Source organism: Martes martes (genome assembly GCF_963455335.1).
Source record: "Martes martes genome assembly, chromosome: 1".
Classification (NCBI taxonomy): domain Eukaryota; kingdom Metazoa; phylum Chordata; class Mammalia; order Carnivora; family Mustelidae; genus Martes; species Martes martes.
Window position 1 is genome coordinate 154,935,091 of NC_137888.1, and position 19,246 is coordinate 154,954,336.

General features: G+C 37.3%; 1 protein-coding gene across 1 annotated transcript in view; it reads right to left on the reverse strand.

The window, feature by feature from the left end:
• Positions 1 to 2,885: 2,885 nt before the first annotated feature.
• CLASP2 (cytoplasmic linker associated protein 2) overlaps positions 2,886 to 19,246 on the reverse strand; it is a gene marked incomplete at its 5' end in the record, with an annotated part of 139,585 nt that continues 123,224 nt past the window's right edge. Inside the window, 5 exons of the mRNA XM_080810437.1 lie at positions 2,886 to 4,609; positions 7,380 to 7,496; positions 8,971 to 9,177; positions 13,768 to 13,896; positions 14,402 to 14,595. Of these exons, the coding sequence (XP_080666563.1) occupies positions 4,523 to 4,609; positions 7,380 to 7,496; positions 8,971 to 9,177; positions 13,768 to 13,896; positions 14,402 to 14,595 (734 nt within the window). The 3' untranslated portion in view covers positions 2,886 to 4,522. The remainder of the gene's footprint in view (positions 4,610 to 7,379; positions 7,497 to 8,970; positions 9,178 to 13,767; positions 13,897 to 14,401; positions 14,596 to 19,246) is intronic.

Sequence of the window (19,246 nt, forward strand, 5' to 3'; positions counted from 1 at the left end):
CCTACTTGTGATCTCTGTCAAATAAATACATAAAATCTTAAAAAAAAAATTAAAAAAAGAATTTGCCTGTGAAACCATCTAGTCCTGGACTTTTTTTTTAGGGGGGGGGTTGATACAATTTATTTGTTGGTTATCAATCTGTTCAAATTTTCTATTTCTTCCTGCTTCAGTTTTGTTAGGTTATGTTTCCAGGAATTTATCCAATTCTTGTAGGCTGTCCAGTTTGTTGGTATATAGTTTTTCATAATATTCTTTTATGATTGCATTTCTGTGGTGTAGGTTATTTCTCCTCTCTCATTTGTGATATTATTGAGTCCTTTATTTTTCTTGGTAAGTCTGGCTAGAAATTTATCAATGTTATTGATTTTTTCGAAGAACCAGCTCCTGGTTTCATTGATCTGTTCTATTGTTTTTCTAGTTTCTATATAATTTATTTCTGCTCTATAGAGATAGATAACTTTTGGGGTGCCTGGCTGGCTGGGCTTGTGAGTTTGAACCCCACACTGGGTGTAGAGATTACTTTAAAAAAAAAAAAGGGAGATGGATAGCTTTTTAAGCTTAATTCTTTCTTTTGCATAGCTGTAAAAATGTATGTGATTAATTGCAATGAAATAAACCTAAACAACACAGAAAGAAAGGTGTGAAAGATTAAGCTTAAAAAAAAAAAACAAACCCTTTTGGGGACGCCTGGGTGGCTCAGTGGGTTAAGCCTCTGCCTTCGGCTTGGGTCATGATCTCAGGGTTGTGGGATCGAGCCCCACATCGGGCTCTCTGCTCGGCGGGAAGCCTGCCCCTCCCCCCCGCTGCCGCCTACTTGTGATCTCTCTCTGTCAAATAAAAACAAAACAAAAACCAAAACCCTTTATGTATTATGGAGTAATGTAGCAATCCTCATTTCTATTTCCTGTAAATGGTACTCTAAATTAATGATACACTTGAATTTACAAACAGATCTGGTTTGATAAGATTCCAGTCTTTTATTGGAGACATATTTGGTGAAAAGTCATTTTGACTCAAAGTTTATTAAGATAGAATATGAAGGAATACAGTAAATATACTCCAAATTTGAAACCTCAGGTTCAAACCACATCCTACTTGAAAATGGCAGAAGCCTAATATAGATTTTGAAAACCTCCAAGAAACAAACATGGTTTATAATGAGGAATTATGTGCTTTTAATTAGTTCTGCGCAGTGCAGGAAATGTTTAGGGAGAAAGGTGGAAAGAAAAAATTTAACCAGGAACTTATTAACAGTTTTTAATAGCTGACACCTAAATACATTTCTGGATGAACAAATTTGGATAGTCAATAATAATTTCCTTAAATCCTCATTAAGTGAAATTATAGATTTTAATTTTTAATTTTTTATATGTATCTTTTTACTTTTGTTATTTATTTTTAAAAGTGATTTCTATGCCCAACATGGGGCTCAAAATCATGACCCTGAGATCGAGTCACATACTCTACCAACTGAGCCAGCAAGGTGCCCCTAAAATTACAGAATTTTAAATATTTTTCATGCTTTTATATATATGCTTTTATATATATATGCTTTTATATATATGCTTTTATATATATGCTTATATATATGCTTTCACCTAGACATTAAACCATACTTTTACTACTCAGTTCATTCATTCGAGTGCCTGCCTTTAGATGCCAGGTGCTTGATCCAGGTGTTCAAGTGGAGCTATTACTCAGCTTACATCATACTACTTAGTTGTCAACAGTGGTTAAAGCAGGATCTTGAAGCAGGGATAAAAATTAATATTTAGATTAAAAATGATTATAAGACACACAAAAGGTCATGGAACATAAAATATACCTAAGAAACTAAGAAAAATTCAATGTTTAAAATGCCTTTTCTTGGGGCCCTTGGACTGAGTCCTGCATCAGGCTCCCTGCTCAGTGGGGAGCCTGCTTCTCCTCTCCCTCTTCCTCTGCTACTACCCCTGCCTGTGCTCTCTCTCTCTCTGTGCCAAATAAATAAATCTTTATTTTTTTATATTAATTTTGTTAAAGATTTTACTTGAGAGACAGTGAGAGTGAGCATACAGAAGAATGGGAGGGAGACGCAGACTCCCTGCTATGCAGAGAGCCCTATGCGGGTCTTGATCCTAGGAGATCTCGACCTGAGCAGAAGGCAGATGCTTAACCGACTGAGCCATCCAGGTCTCCCAATAAATAAAATCTTAAAAAAAAAAAAAGATGCCTTTTCTTATTAAAGATAAGCTGTCAGAGGCTCTTGGGTGGCTCAGTTGGTTGGCTGTCTGCCTTTGGCTCAGGTCATGATCCCAGGGTCCTGGGACTGAGTTCCATGTTGGGCTCTCTGCCCAGAGGGGAGCCTGCTTCTTCTCTCCTTCTGCTTTCAGCTCTGCCTTCTTGTGCTCTATCAAACAAATAAATAAAAACCTTAAGAAAAAAAAGACAAGCTGTCATACACATGCATATGCAGCCATCTAATTTTTTTGTTTTTGAAGAAATGGCCTCATGAGTTTCTTCATTTTTTTTTTTTAAAGATTTTATTTATTTGCCAGAGAGAGAGAGAGAGTACAAGTAGGCAGAGAGACAGGCAGAAAGAGGGGGAAGCAGGCTCCCCGCTGAGCAGGGAGCCCAATGCAGGGCTCGATCCCAGGACCCCGAGATCATGACCTGAGCCAAAGGCAGAGGCCTAACTCACTGAGCCACCCAGGCGCCCCTACAGCCATTTAATTTGACTGTGGAGGCTACTCCCGATAAATCTGTTTTCCTCAGATGCACTTATAAAATTCACGTGAATAGCACTAATACATGACCTCTGAAATAGTTTTAAAAATGTAGTAGGAGCTACATGACTTTTCACACAGTGAGACAGAAAAACAACTGATATACATTGTTAATTTTTTCAAGTAATGTTATGTACAGTTTTATTGCCAGTATATGCACAACAGTAAGCATAGAACTATAAATACACAATGTAATTAACAGTAGAAAACAAAACTGTTACAGGTAAAGGGGAGGGGATATAGAGAAACTATTTTCCTGCTGCTAGAACAGAAACGAAGGGAAAAGCCTATGACAAATCATCCATCCAGTACTCTTGTCTTAAATTCTTTACATACATTTCTACATTTTTTTTCAGTTAAACAAATAAAGTACAGATAACTCTGTAACAATAGCAAATTGCTTCCCTAATAGCTATTTGCCTTTCCAGTCAAATTCACTTCATGTTAGGATTTTTAAAAAAGCCAAGATGAGAAATCATTAGTATCCTGGTTCCCAATGATCTAATTTGCCTTTCACCAAAGTGGTAATTTTTGAAAGTTGGCTGCACATGAAAAGAATAGGTGTAGCAAAAGGTGATTAAAAAAATTTGTTAAAATGTAACAGAAAATCACCCTTGAAGTAGTTTTCCAAAGGACCCTACAGGCAGCAGCTCCGTTATAAGGATTAGCCCTGAAGAGGTAGAGAATTTGAGTCCATTACACAACGATAATAGCCTTGCACCATCTTCTCTCTCATCAGGATCAATGTTTTCAAGTAAGACAATTTCATGGTAAAAGGAAACCAGGTTACACCATTTAAAGAAAAGGTGCTGGTTGACTCCCATGTCTCAATAATAAGTTTGTTTATTAAATGAGAAACAGAAGACAGTCAAGGACACACATGCACTTGATTTACTTTTTGTCTCTTTCCATTATCAAGTTTGTTCATAAGTGAATTTGAGATTAATAAATATGAAAAAAGCATCATTCACAACAAAGATAAACCAAAAACCCTGCAATAAAACCTTCTATTTTAATAAGTATCAAGAAAACAACAGGCAGATGATTTGGTGCAGCTTTCTTAAGGGATCTTAGAGGGGACATGGTTTTAAATAAAGATGGTAAGATCAACAACCAACAAGCAGTATCAGTGTTACAGAACTGGCTGATTCTGTAGCACTTTCTCTGAGGTCTTAGTTTTAAACTACAGATCACCACAAAGAAATTGCAACTAATGACATGTATCACCATCACACCAACAGAGTCCAGCTGTAGTTCAAATTAGTCCTGCTTTGTTTCATCATTTCAGTATTTCTAGCATAGGACATGATACGGAACAAAACTCCAAGTAGCAATAAAAATATTATTCTGCATGTGAATAGAGGCAAAAAAAATGTTTTAGACTGTTAAACTTTTAAAGCTTTAAGCATTCTCTTTAACCAGCATTTAAAAAAAATTTATACAATCATAACACTGGCAAAGGTTAATGGGAAGACAAAGAAGTACAAACATGTAAAATGATGAATTTGATTAAAAATTACTTTGTACTGATCAACTGATGTTAATACTGCTTCTTCTTGAATTTGGAATAACTATCATAAAGGTTACATGCAGACTGAGGATAGCCCTCTGTTACAGAAAATACAAAACAAAACAAAAAACTAAAACTGGGAAAGATGGTAAGTTCCAAAAGATGTGTTTGAAAATTTCCTTTCATTGATGAGGGGTGGTCTGTCTGTCCTTTCTTTGAGAGGCCTGGTTCACTTTAATCAGCTTCACTAACTTTGTCCAGAAACATCAGTAGTGGGATCAGCTCCTCCAGAACCTGTCTGTGCACGTTTGATGTAAAGATTCAGTAGCTTCATCTGCAGATTCAAGCCGAACATATGTCACTGAGCAAATTATAAGTTATAGTAAGATGCTTATTAAAAAATTATATACATATATGAATTTAAAAGAGAGATTTTAGACTAAGTTACACCCAAGTTATTGTTGTTAATTAAGAATTACAAAAAAAAAATTCAAGTCTCAGTCTGTTCACAACTGAGTATTCTATTTACTCATTTATTTAAGTAATCTCTGCACCCAACATGGGGCTTCAACTCACGACCCTGAGATCAAGAGTTGCATGGTCTACCAGGATGAGCCAGCCAGGCACCCCTGATAACTGAGTATTCTAATATGCCTTTTTGAAAAATGTTGTATTGATAGCATGTAAAACTTAAACTTAGAAAAAAAAAAGTCACCATTAAGACAATAAGGACAAACATCTGAGCACCATGTGCTATATAATAAGCTAACTACCTTACACTATCTCTTTTTATCTCAACAATAATTTACAGATGAGGAAATCAAGATATAGGATGTGTAAGTCATTACCTCAAAGTCACAAGGGTAGGTAAGAAGTGGGCCTGGATAGGAAATTAGGCACCTGGGTTCCAGGACCCAAGATCTTAAACAACTATAACATTGCCCTCCAAGAATGTTCTTGATTTCTCTGTGTCACTTTGTAGTCTTTGCTAGATGAGATCATATTTTTATAAAGTTTTTATCAGTGCATATACAATTTTATGCTTTACTTTTTTCATCTAATTTCATTTCCAAATATTTTCTCAACCTAGCTATGATCTCATATGCAACTGGCTGCCTAGCATTCTGACAAAGTACTTAATTTAAAAAAATTTTTTACTTGGATTCAATTTAATTAACATATAACATATTATTAGTTTCAGGGGTAGAATTTAGTGATTCATTAGTTGCATACAACTCCCAGTGCTCATTACTTCAAATGCCTATCAGCCAATTACCCCATCCCCCCACCAACCTTGGCTCCAGCAACCCTCAGTTTGTTTCCTGGAGTTAAGAGTCTTGACAAAGTACTCAAATTTAATTCTTCTACAGACATCTTTGAATTATCACGACACAACTTGAGCTTATCACAAAAGCTTTTTTTCTTTGAAAACCACTGTGTTGGGGCGCCTTGCTGGTTCAGTTGGTAGAGCATGCAGAGCTCCTGAGTTCAAGCTCAGTGTAGAGTTTACTTTAGGGGGGGAAAAAAAAAGAGGGGCTCCTGGATGGCTCAGCCAGTTAAGTGTCTGCCTTCAGCTCAGTCATGATCCCATGTTCCTGGGATCAAGTTCTACATCAGGCTCCCTGCTTAGCGGGGACCCTGCTTCTCCCTCTGCCTGCCACTTGCCCTACTTGTGCTCTTTCTGTCTCTGTCAAATAAATAAATAAATAAAATCTTAACAACAACAACAATACAACCAAAAAAACTCAAAAGAAGACTGTGTTGTTGAAAGTTTGCTTTTTAAACATTAACTCATTGATTCAAGGGTTTTTAACCTGGTGTCCATGGGATTCAGGGACTCAGTGAATCCTCTGAAACTATGTGTAAAATTTTCTGTATTTATTTATTTTTCTTGGGATGAGATACAACCCATATCCCAAGGTGGTCTGTAACTCAGAAAGGGTTAAGAATCAGTGCTTTAATCTACCTATAACTTACATAAGTATTTAATGTTAGGTATATACTTAAGCTTTATAGGTATTTTCTCCATCTCTTTGTAATTTTTTTGATTTTTTTTTTTGGACAGAGATCACAAGTAGGCAGAGAGAGGGGGGCGGGAAGCAGGCTCCCCGCTGAGCAGAGAGCCCGATGCAGGGCTCGATCCCAGGACCCTGGGACCATGACCTGAGCTGAAGGCAGAGGCTTTAACCCACTGAGCTACCCAGGCACCCCTCCTTTTTGCAATTTTAAAAATAAATTTGATCATAGTAATGACAATAGCTAGGGTGTGGGAAACTGTTTAAATGAAGAAGAGTGTTTCTGCTAACTGGGTCATAAGCAAAAATTCAACATAGTTTATCCTCACCTCGTAGAATAAATTTCAATGTTTGATAGTATCAAAGAAATGAGGAAAGAAAGACTCTTTATTTAAAGTCTTTAAAAAAAATTTTAAAGCTTATTTAGTTAAGTAATCTTATTACTTAATGTGGGGCTTGAACTCATGACCCCAAAATCAAGAGCTGCATGCTCTTCTGTCTGTGTCAGCCAGGTACCTCTACCTCTTTTTTTTTTTTTAAGTCTTAAGGAAAGCAAATATTTGATTATCATAGTTGATAGGGGAAAATTAAAGAAATGCCCAAGGTTTCCACATTTTGGGAGATATAAAGTAATCCATGAATATATAAAACCACTTTTTTTTTTTAAAAAGAGTATTTATTTATGTACTTACGTATTTAAATAATCTCTATACCCACTGTGGGGCTCAAACTTACAACAACCGAGATCAAGCATCACACACTCCACCAACTGAGCCAGCCAGGAAGGAGCCCCAACCACTATTTATTCTTAAACAGTCCTTGGGGGCAAGGATTTGGTTGTGGGAGTGCGCAAGGAATATGCTGGCTGTAGGTATTTCTTTCACAGCACCCTACCCTACCTGACTTCACGTGAGTGACCAACGTGAAAGTAGGAACAGTTAAAATTTAAACCGTAGGAGGAATGAGTTGGATGCTCAAGGCCCGACCTGTTCAAAGCTGAGTAACAAATTTACCCTTTAACACAACAAAGAACTAAATCTGAAAAATGTACCAATGCCACCACCTTTAGGACAAAGAATCATTACTTACTTTACTGCCAGTGAGCTGACTGAGATGTGGTTTTAGCTCATCACCAATTACCGCATGAACAGCCACCAGGCAGAAGACACAAGCTTTCCGAACACTGCTCTCTGAATTATCATAACCCTAGGGAGAAAAGTCCTTGTTAGCACTCTTGGGGGATCTGAGAAGGTACTATTCCAATTCCAACATGGACAGAAGATGTGGCTCAAAAATGAGATTATAGGCATACCAAGAGAGAGGAAGCTTTAGTAACTGAAGTTAACCTTCCTGCCTTTCCCAGCAGAAATGTGCCCTTCTCTCCTTCCACACCTCCACTCCGCTGTCAGCTAGCTTCCCTTATTGGGTTCTACTTTTATTTAGCCTGGAAAGCTGCCACTTCGCCAACCTGCTCTGTAAAGTCTCCAGATGAACCCTACTAAAACATTCAGCTGTAGGGAACCCAAGAGCACTTCACTATTGAATAAAATCTAAACAGAGTAAAACTGGGGTTGGCAGGCAAGGTACTCCTGTAATCCAGGCTGAATTAAGCTCAACATCTGTCCCATCCCTACCATTACCCTAAGTTATACACCTGGCAAAAATTTATTCAGTACCCACTATACGTATGACATAAACATACTGCGTACATGCTTTTCTTAGGACCAAAGGACTCCACAATTTAGTGACTAATATTAGGCTTAGAACAGAGTCAAAGATAATACTAAAGATGCACAAAGAAACTAATGATTAATTCTTTTCAGAAGTGGTTTTATTATACACACTATATAATATTAGTCATTAAGTTATAGAACATAATCTATTGGACAGAAAAAGTTAACAATTTATGATTAAACAAAGCATGTCATAAAATGTGATCCCACTATTAAAATGTTTATGTGGATGGGTTTGTGTGCATGGAGAAAAACACATTACATCTACGACTGCAAATCAGTATAACCATTTTGGAGAGAAATGTGGCAATACCTAGGAATTCTACTTCTAAATATATACGTATAAGAAGGTAAAAGGAAGTTCACTGCAATATTTATGTTATTAAAAAAAGGGAAACAACCCAGATATTCATCGAAAGACGAATGGCTCCACAAATTGTGGTAGTCACATTAATGGAAATTACTCAGCCATAAAAAATGAATTAAATTCTAATACATGCTATAACATGGATGAATTCTAAAAACATAACGCTAAACGAAGTAAGCCAGTCACAACAGAAGAAATACTGTGTGATTCCATTTACATGAGGAACCTATAAAGAAGAGAGAGAAGAGAGAACGTAGAAGTTACCAGGGGCAATGGGGAGAAGGAATAGGGAATTATTAATGGGTACAGAGTTCCTGTTTGGGATGATAAAATATATTCTGGAGCTGGATAGTTGTAATGGTTGTACATCATAAATGAATTTAATGCCACGGAACTGCACACTTAAAAATGACTAAATGGTTCACACACACACACACAGAGCTAGTTATGGAAAGTCTTTGCTCTGAATATCCAAGACAGCAGGAAGGCATGGTTACGCCACTAGTGTTGCCTAGGAAGTGCCTAAAATAACCGAATCCCAAATGTATCATAATTTATTCCTCTAAATTTTGTTTCTCACCTGTATTAGGCCTGGCATAATCTCTGGCAAAAGCAAGTTAAGGGTTTCCTTGGATACTCTCTCTATCACTTTTGTTTGCATTTTGATTGCAGCCAGATTAATGGGGTAATCTGCAGTTTGGATGATAGGACAAAGTACTTTGATGCACTGCTCTGGACTGATTGAAGTGGCTAGCACTGATGCAGCTTCCTCAGCAGATCTTACCACCTAAAACAAAGAGGAAATATTTAAATTGGAGTAAAATTTTAAAATGCTATACTGTGTCAAGTAAAACTTCATGAAATATGCAATACAACACGGTATCTATAACTTGCTTTGAAACTACTACAGTAAACACACACAAAAAGTGAGGGTGCAGATAACACAGGGTTGGCAAACTGTCAGTAACTTTTGAAACCAGATAGATTTATGGGGAGAAATATTTTTTCCAGATACTCTTTCTTTCTTTCATGTTCTCTTAATGTTGGCTAATGCAAGTTTGTTTTGTTTTGTTTTTTGGGGGTGGGTGGAGGGAAAGGGCAGAGAGAGGGAGAGAGAGAATCCTAAGCAGGCTCTACACTCAGTATGGAGCCCGACATGGGGCTAGACCTCATGACCCTGAGATCATGACCTGAAGTGAAGTCAAGAGTTGGATACTTAACTGACTGAGCATTCTGGGCGCCTCAGGCTAATGCAATTTTTAAATCATACTGTGGTCTAGCTGTACTGGGTGGTGGAGGCTCCATTTATCTTTAAGGTGAATAGAATCCTCTAGAATAGCCATACTGAAACCCTGCTCACTATCAGCACCCTCAGCTCCAGGAGTATTCATGACCTTTCCATTATATTATTACAAAATAAAATATAAATAATCCTGGGGCACCTGAATGCTCAGTTGGTGGAACATACAACTCTTGATCTTGGGGTTGTGAGTTCAAGCTCCAAGTGAGGTGAAAACATTACTTAAAAATAAAATCTTAAAAAAGTCTCATTAATGGGTTATCAACTTAACATGCTATTCCTTCATCTGTTCATAATGATTTTCTTTCCTTCTGCATTGAGCCAGTGGAGGGCTGACACTAAATTATTGCTTTTGATTCTAATTTAGTAGTTTCTCACTTTGGACCTTACTTAGTACCTTTCACTTAGTACCTCTCAATCTATGAGAGGTATTTGCCACTGTACCTCACTTAGTACCTCTCAATCTATGAGAGGTACTAAGTGAGGTACAGTGGCAAATACACTGGAGGTCAGAAGACCCAGGGCTAATTTTAGATGTAATGCCTTAAGAATGTCAATTTTATCTTTTGTAAAAATAGAGATGCCAGGCCTTATTTGGGTCAGAAGGTGGATAACTACAAATATTAGTTTTTTAAACCTTCAGCAAGGTACTACAGATGTTCTACTACTAAACACCAGCTGAATTAAAAAAAAAAATCTAAGTAAGAATCCATATAGATTTAGAAGTTATGACTCACTCTCCTAGAAGACTTTTAGTCATTATCTTCTGAAAATTCAGAGGGTTTCAATTTCTTCAGGTCCTCACAACACTGCTTTCTTTTCTTTTTCATTTTTTTAAAAGACTTATTTATTTATTTAAGTAATCTCTATGGTCAACGTGGGGCTTAAACTCAAGATCCCAAGATCAAGAGCCATATGTTCTTTCAATTGAGCAAATCAGGTACCCCCGAATCCTCACCAACACTTACTGTTTTTCTTCCTCATGTATGTGAAATGGTAGCTCACTGTGGGTTTAGTGTATTTTCCTAATGAGTACTGATATTGGGTATTTTTCATGTGCTTATTGGCAATTTGCATGTCTTCTTTGGATAACAGTCTATTTAGGTCCTTAGTTCATTTAAAAAAATACATTTATTTGTTTATTTTAAGTTTTTTTTATTTATTTATTAGACAGAGATTACAAGTAGTCAGAGAGGCAGGCAGAGAGAGAGAGAGGAGGGAGCAGGCTCCCCGCTGAGCAGAGAGCCTGATGCGGGGCTGGATCCCAGGACCCTGAGACCATGACCTGAGCCGAAGGCAGAGGCTTTAACCCACTGAGCCACCCAGGCGCCCCCCTTAGTTCATTTTTAAAAAATAATTCATTTATTTATTTTAGAGAGAGAGAGAGAGCGCAAGCATGAGCAGGGGTGAGGGGCAGGGGGGAGAGGTAGGAGAGGGCTGAGAGAGAGAGAGAAGCAGACTCCCCACGTAGCTGGACACCGGGGCTCGATCCCATGCCCTGAAATCAAGTTAGACGCTCAACCAACTGAGCCACCCAGGCACCCCATTCTTTGTTCATTTTTAAATTGGGGTTATTTCTCTTTTTGTTGTCGAGTTGCAAGAGTTTTTTTAATATATCACCTTATCAGACATATGACTTGCAAAAATTTTCTTCTTCTTTCCACTTTCTTTAGAGTGCCCTTTGAAGCACAGAAGTTTTCTTTTTTTAAACATTATTTAAATTTGTGACACTGATTTTTAAATTTTATTAATTTTTGAGTAAACTCTATGCCCAACGTGGGGTTGAACTCATAACCCCAAGATCAAGAGTTTCATGATTTACTGACTGACCCAGCCAGGTGCCACTGAAGCATGAAAGTTTTTATTTATTATTATTATTTAAAAAAAGATTTTTCTTTATTTATTTGACAGAGAGAGACACAGCAAGAGAGGGAACACAAGCAGTAGAGGTAGGAGAGGGAGAAGCAGGCTTCCTGCTGAGCAGGGAGCCTTGGGATCATGATCTGAACTGAAGGCAGATGTTTAACTGACTGAGCCACCCAGACACCCTTTTCTATTATTTAAAAAAATACTTTATTATACATTTTTTAAAGATTATTTGAGAGAGAGAGAGTGAGAGTGAGCATGAGCAGGAGAGGCAGAGGGAGAGGGTAAGGGAGAGAGAATCTCAAACCAACTCCCAGCTGAGTGTAGAACCCAAAGGCTCAAGCTCAGGACTCCGAGATCATGACTGGAGCCAAAACCAAGAATGGGATACTCAACTGACTGAGCCACCCAGGTGCCCTTAAAAGATTTTAAGTAATCTCTATACCAAACATGGGGCTTGAACTTACAACCTTGAGATCAATAGTCACATGCTCTACCAACTGAGCCACCTGGGCATCCTGAAGCACCAAAGTTTTAAATTTTGATTAAGTCCAATTTATGTTTTTGTTGTGGTTGTTGGCTACTTGTGCTTTTAGTATTGTATCTAAGAAACTACTGCTTAATCCAAGATGGTAAAGATTTACACCCATGCTTTCTTCTGAAAGTTGTAGTTTCAGCTCTTACATTTAGTAAGATTTAGTAAGATTACATTGATCTGTTTTGTCTTACTGCTATTTTTTAACTTTCCTTGTTTGACTTCTTTCGCTTATGTCTTGGTTCTACCAGAGGTACCTCATGTTACTGCTCTGGTGCTTTACACATGAAACTAATCTAACACTGTATGTTAACTAATTGGTATTTAAATAGAAGTTCAGAAAGGCTAATTTTTTTTTTACACAACTATAAATAAAAAGAGAGAGAGATAGATGGATAGATGAGACAGATTTACAGGACTCTTTCAGGAAAGCTGTCCTCATTATTTTATTGAATAAACTTTGAACAGACATCGAGCTCCTACAGGGACTCTACTATTTTAATGATGATTCTTCTTAAGTTACTTAAAAAAACCAAATTCTTGTTTTTGTTTTTTTTTTTAAGATTTTATTTATTTATTTGCCAGAGAGAGAGATCACAAGTAGGTGTAGAGGCAGGCAGAGAGAGAGGGGGAAGCAGGCTCCCTGCGGAGCAGAGAGCCCGATGTGGGACTCAATCCCAGGACCATGAGATCATGACCTGAGCTGAAGGCAGAGGCTTAACCCACTGAGCCACCCAGGCGTCCCCCCAAAAAACCAATTCTTATTGGTAAGTGGATAGTAATGGCTGGTGATTTCTAAATTAGAAAAAATACAAGTCAAATTAAGAAGGAAAAAATGAAATCAAGATTATATCCTAGAGTGGGCTTATTTTAGGTGAAAGATCATGGTATCACCATAGCTAATTTAATAGAAAAAATATGACTGCATCTTTGTCAGATATACTACCTGGAACATCAAAGTTAAGTGTTCATTTGATTAAAATGACTGACACTCTTCAAGGGTATACTTCAAGCAGTGTTTATACATTTCATGCGATAATATAAGTAGTACTGAGAATAGGGTACTTAGCCTAAAGATACAAATATAGTGATCCAAAGGGGCAATGCACCCAAATGTTTATAGCAGCAATGCCCACAATAGCCAAACTGTGGAAAAAACCGAGATGTCCATCAACAGAATAAATGGATAAAGAAGAGGTGGTATATATCTATAATGGAATACTGTGCAGCCATCAAAAGAAACAAAATCTTGCCATTTGCAATGATGTGGATGGAACTAGAGGGTATTACACTGAACAAAGTAAGTTAATCAGGGAAAGACAATTACCATATGATCTCCCTGATAGGAGGAATTTGAGAGGCAGAGTGGGGGGTTATGGAGGATAGGGAAGGAAAAAATGAAACAAGATGGAATCGGGAGGGAGACAAACCATAAGAGACTCTTAATCTCAAAAAACAAACTGAGGGTTGCTGGGGGGAAGGAGGATATGGAGAGGGTGGTTGGGTTATGGACATTGGGGATGGTATGTGCTATGGTGAGTGCTGTGAAGTGTGTAAGCCTGACGATTCACAGATCTGTACCCTTGGGGCAAATAATATATTATATGTTAATAAAAATAATAATAAAAAAAGAAGTACTGAGAATAAAATAATAATTTAATGGTCAGGTAACTTACCTCCTTATGAGGATCTTTATGTGCTTCCAATGTTTTCATGACAGTCAGTTCTGCATAGTTTTTAAATCTGGCTGGTTGATGCCTTAGGATTTCTCTTAAAACCTTTAATGCCAAAGCCCTGATTGTAGGCTAAGAAGAAATATTTTAATGTTTTTAATATTTTGGGTTGTAGACAATCTTCCACATTTTCCATTTCTGTAACTTAAGGGTCTTAACATCAGGGCAGGGATAAGTTGTAGACAACTGCACAAAGTATACGATATATTACATAATTAAGTTTTCACATCTATAGTTGCAAACTTAAATCACACTTTTTATACTTGTAGGAGATCAAGAACCAACAACATCCTATGAAACAGGAAATTATACTTTTGAACAAGTATAAATATGCAAAACAAGCAACTTGTAGTCTCCTATAAAAATAACATCAGCAACCTTTAATTTTTCCCATTGTCAATTGTTCAAAATCATTGAACTATTGGTTTAGAAGAAAAAGTACTCATTATGAAAATTTCACACAGGAAGAAGCAGTAAGAGAGACTAATTTTCCCAATTTCCATATCTGTGTAGTTCTTGATTAACCAGCAATCAAAGACAGGAAAACAGGCTATTATTTACACATCCTGCCATTTACCTCTTTATCCCCAAGGGTTTCAAGCAATAGAAGTAATATTGTTTTGAAATGTTCATCCCAAACACTGAAAGATTCTTCCTGTGTCAGTTTCATGAGTTCATAGAGGGCGATTTTTCTTTCTTCTACACGTTCATTATGGTTAGACAGCTCCTTCAATAGCTCTGCAACCAGGTCAGAGTGGTCGAGGGAAAGATCTGGCAAGAGGACATAATGTTAATTCTGCAACTTTATAGGTCAGCTCTCGTAAATATGAGGATGATGACTTTATAACATTATGAAACAGACAATGTTAGTTTTAAGAAAAAAAAAGACTAATTTTCTTTTCCATTTTTTCATCTTGAAAACACCAATTCTAGTTTACAACTTTTTGTAATGAAAATAATATAAAGATAAAGAAAAAATATAATCGACCCTTACACACCCCTCACCCAGATTTAACAATTACTAAGATTTTATCATTCTTGCTTCATCTTCATCCCTTCCCACTTTTTTTCCTGAAATATTTCTAGTAAATGGCAAATAAATCATTTAATCCCTACATACATCAGTATGCATTTCTATGGTGCCATGCCAGGAGGCTCACAATGTTTGGGTACTCCATTTTTAGTGATATTAATAACAACCACTGGATTTAAGTGGTGACAACTTGATCCCATCACTGTAAAGTTCCCTATCAATTTAAAAATTTTTTTTTTTTTTAAGAGAGAGAGGGAGAGTTTCCTCGCCTGAGGGGAGAGAAAGAATCCTAAGCAGGCTCCATGCCCAGCACAGAGCCTGATTCGGGGCTTGATCCATAACTCTGATCATGACCTAAGCCAAAATTAAGAGTTGGACATCCAATGGACTAAGCCACTCAGATACCACCCCCCAATTTTTTTTTTTTTAAGATTTGAGAGAGTGAGAGTGAGCACGTGCACATGAGTTGGGGAAAGGGCACAGGGAGAGGGAGAGAGAATCAGGCAGACTCCAGCTGAGGCCAATGCAGGGCTGGATCATAGGACTCTGAGATCACAACCTGAGCAGAAACCAAGAGTTGGACGCTTAACCACCAGTGCCACCCAGACACCCCAATCAATCTTTTAGTAATGGTTCCATCCACTGATTACTGTTGAATTATTTTATTAGAAATGAAAAATGGGCTGGAATTCTTCTGTAGAGAGTAACTTTATCAACTAGAGCTATTCTGATTATCCTGAAATTTAGTTTGATAGAAGAGGCAGAATACTTAATATTGTGCCTTAAATTTCAGAGTCAAGAGTTGGGCGTAAAAATTATCAAAGAGTTTTGTTTTTGCTTTCTTTTTTGAAGTATAATCATGAACTCATGAATTTTATGAATGTTACAGGACACTTATAGTGCTTGAATAATTTTTGTAGGAAAGACAGTTACATCCCAAAGTTCATATTAAAACATTATAAAATACCGGAATTCTTCCTAAATTCTTTTTTGATAAAATAAATGATAAATTCAGCCCTTCCAGAACTTGGGCACACAGTGGCCTGAGCTTGTGCTGTAGACTCTTCCTTAACTCCGCTGGAATAAAATAACCACAGAATATGGTGCCTGAGCTTGGAAGATACACCTGGGGTCACTTCCTCCCTCTCCCAAATCTCCAGGGAGACAGTTGACGTCATGGAGCTATACTGTCTGTAGGTCCACTTGGCCTACATGCTGCTCTTTCACAGGATGGGCTGCCACTTAACTGATCCTAACAGGCCAGAAAAGGCTTGTGGATCTGGCATCTGGGAGATGGCTCTTGCCTATAAAGGCAAAGGCTCAAGAGGAAAGAACCAGCTTCTCAAAAATGAACCTTGAGGTTGCAGTTTGCTAGACGGTCACTATTGGTCCATAAAAACAGAAGCTACTGTGCCTCATCCTGCCAGCTGGTTAGCCATTGACCTAGAGATACCAACGGCCTGACATTTTAGGTTGTGGGGAACCTACACCTACAAGTAGGGGAAAGAAAGATTATATTTTACTTAAGGTGATTTGGAAACCTAAGGAAAGGAAATTAAGCTGAACCATTAGAATAGATGGGTTCAGGGCGCCTGGGTGGCTCAGTCAGGTAAGCGTCTGACTCTTGATTTCAGCCCAGGTCATTACAGCAGGGTCATGGGACTGAGCCCCATGCTGGGCTATGCACTGGGCACAGAGCCTGCTCAAGATTATCTCTCTCTCTGCCTTTGCACCTTCCCCATCCCCTCTCTAAAAAAAAAAAAAGAATAGATAAATCCAACTAGAGTAAAACTAACAGATAACAGGGAAGGAAAATTGAACCAAAATGTAGTGACAACAATCACTAACTATTAAAAAAGAAGTTTATTATGACAACTTTCATGGAACTACAATTAGACCACTAACAACCTCATACACAGAGCATAAAATGTGATTGCTGAACTTAAAAATGAGAGATAGTCTGGAAAGAATGACCACCAGGTGAACCAAATTAGGGCTTTTGAAGAACCTCTGTAAAATGCAGAGCAAAATCATAAAAAAGAAGAAATTTGCATTCAAAGATGGTATCTTACTTGGAGGATAAAAACGGTCTTACAATAATTTCAGTATATAGACCAACACTGGAACAGTACTGCCGCTGTAACAGCTGCTACTGTGGCAGAATAAATGCATCTCTATATATCTCACAAAAAGTCATTCCTGCAGTCACGTTATCAGACTTTCACAGATGTCGGAGGATCAATCATTCTATTTAGAGTTTTATTTTATTTCAGCTCAATAAAGGAAATTCACACACACAAAAATGCTTTCGAAGGAATGCAGCTCTTCCCTCCATTAATATAGGCTTTGTAATTACTCTAGGAGATAATTAGAAATGACTTGACATAAAGTGGTCTGAACAGATGACTAACAGAAAAATAATTTCTGCCAAAGAAACCACATATTTTGTTCCAAAATTGATTTATAGGATACAAATGAGAAAACCTAAAGTACTCCATTAAGATAAAGTGTAACCAACTGTATTTCCTCATGAGAGGCATCATGGTCATGGGAAAAGGCAGGCTCTGGAGTCCCACTAAACCTGTGCCTCTTACTTTGTGCAATAGGCACACATTCTTAATTAGTGCTGAGGCTCAATTTTCTTATGAGTAAAATGGGAAGAGGCTACTGACTTCCTATGGTCATAGTGAAGACTTGGGCTCAGAATACAGTAAACTCACTAATATTAATTTTCTTTGTTCTTATGACAAATTGGCACTACTACAATTCCGATATTTCTGTTGCAGTGCTGAAAAAATATGGGATATTCTTTTCACTGGCTAACTTTGATATGAGTCTCTCTTGCATAACAGAACTATCCTCATTAGCAGTAGTATTCTGGAATATTATAGTCCCGGTAAACTTTACAAAGATCATAATTACATGCGGACATTAGTGGAATTTTATTTTTACTTGTTGATTTTGAAAAATTTATCACTTATGTATGTATGTCTATAGTGTGTATAGAAACATCTGAGTAACAGACATACTAAATAAGTATCAGAATTTCAAAACAATTTCTTTTTATAGAAATTTTTTATAGAAATTCTGACTTGAACAAAATTATTATCTTCTGCCAAAACTTATGGACTTTAAAAACCAAAAAAGGAGAAATTTTGCATTGAGGTAGACATGGAAGGAAAATCAAAAGAGCAATGGAGGCAAATAAAATTAAAAAGAATGGGTGACATTAGCAATGTTCACAATAAAATAATGTCAACAAGATCTTCCCTATCTCAACTTTAAAAATGAAAATAAACAATAAATGATTAATTGCTATATGACGCTTAGAGCAACTATTTTGCTTAACTAATGGTTTATCCATTTTCAAAGACTGTTCAGCATAAAATGACTGTCTTATGTTTTAGAAATCAACAAAGTATTATGCTTGAAGAAATAATTTTCTCATTCAAAAATATTCTATCCAGTTTAGACTTCAGTTATATAATTTCCAATGATGTCCTCCTTTAACAAATGGAAAATATAAAACCTTAAGTAAAGGAAAAGAGAATCAGTCAGTTACTAAGTAGGTAATTTTTATTTCTTTTTAAAAGATTTTATTTATTTGACAGACAGAGAGAGAGAAAGAGAGAACCCACAAGTAGGGGGAGCAGCAGGCAGAGGGAGAAGCAGGTTCCTTGATGAGCAAGGAGGCCGATGTGGGACTTGATCCCAGGACACCAGGATCATGACCTAAGCCAAAGGCCAATGCTTAACCGAATGAGCCACCCAGGCATCCCCCGAAGTGGGTAATCTTCCTAAGCTGTCACAGTTTTGGCTTTGTGATATATTAATTCTCTTAACATAAGCAGTTGCTAAAAATATGATTCCTCAGCCTCATAAATCTCTTCGATTTTTTCCATTCATCAAAAATACAAATGACCAGGCCTGGGGACACAAATTCCTGAGCAGAGTAAGCAGGGTTTTTTCCCACATGGGAGATTGGCAAAGTATGGAATTTTAGAGTTCAGTCAGGGCAAGAAGGGTGTCCACATGGAGTGGTGACCAGGTGTGTCAGAGCCCAAGCACGTTGAAGGTGTCCACGTGGAGTGGCAGAGCCCAGCAAGGTGAGGAGGTAGTGGCAGAGATGGAAAACTGGTGGCATACAGGAAGATTTATGAAATAAGTAAATATATTAAAGATAATGTAAGCCAGGTTTCTCAGTGTCAGAAAAAATACGGAAAAGGAGGAAATTAGAATTAATCTCATGGTGCTAAATTAGGATTGGAATAAACACATAGCTTTTGATATGGAAATAAACAAATGTAAATCAGTGTGTGTACACACACACATTCCTTAAACTCTGGCCACCCAAAGGTCTAGGAAATAGTGATATCCCACTAGTAGTGA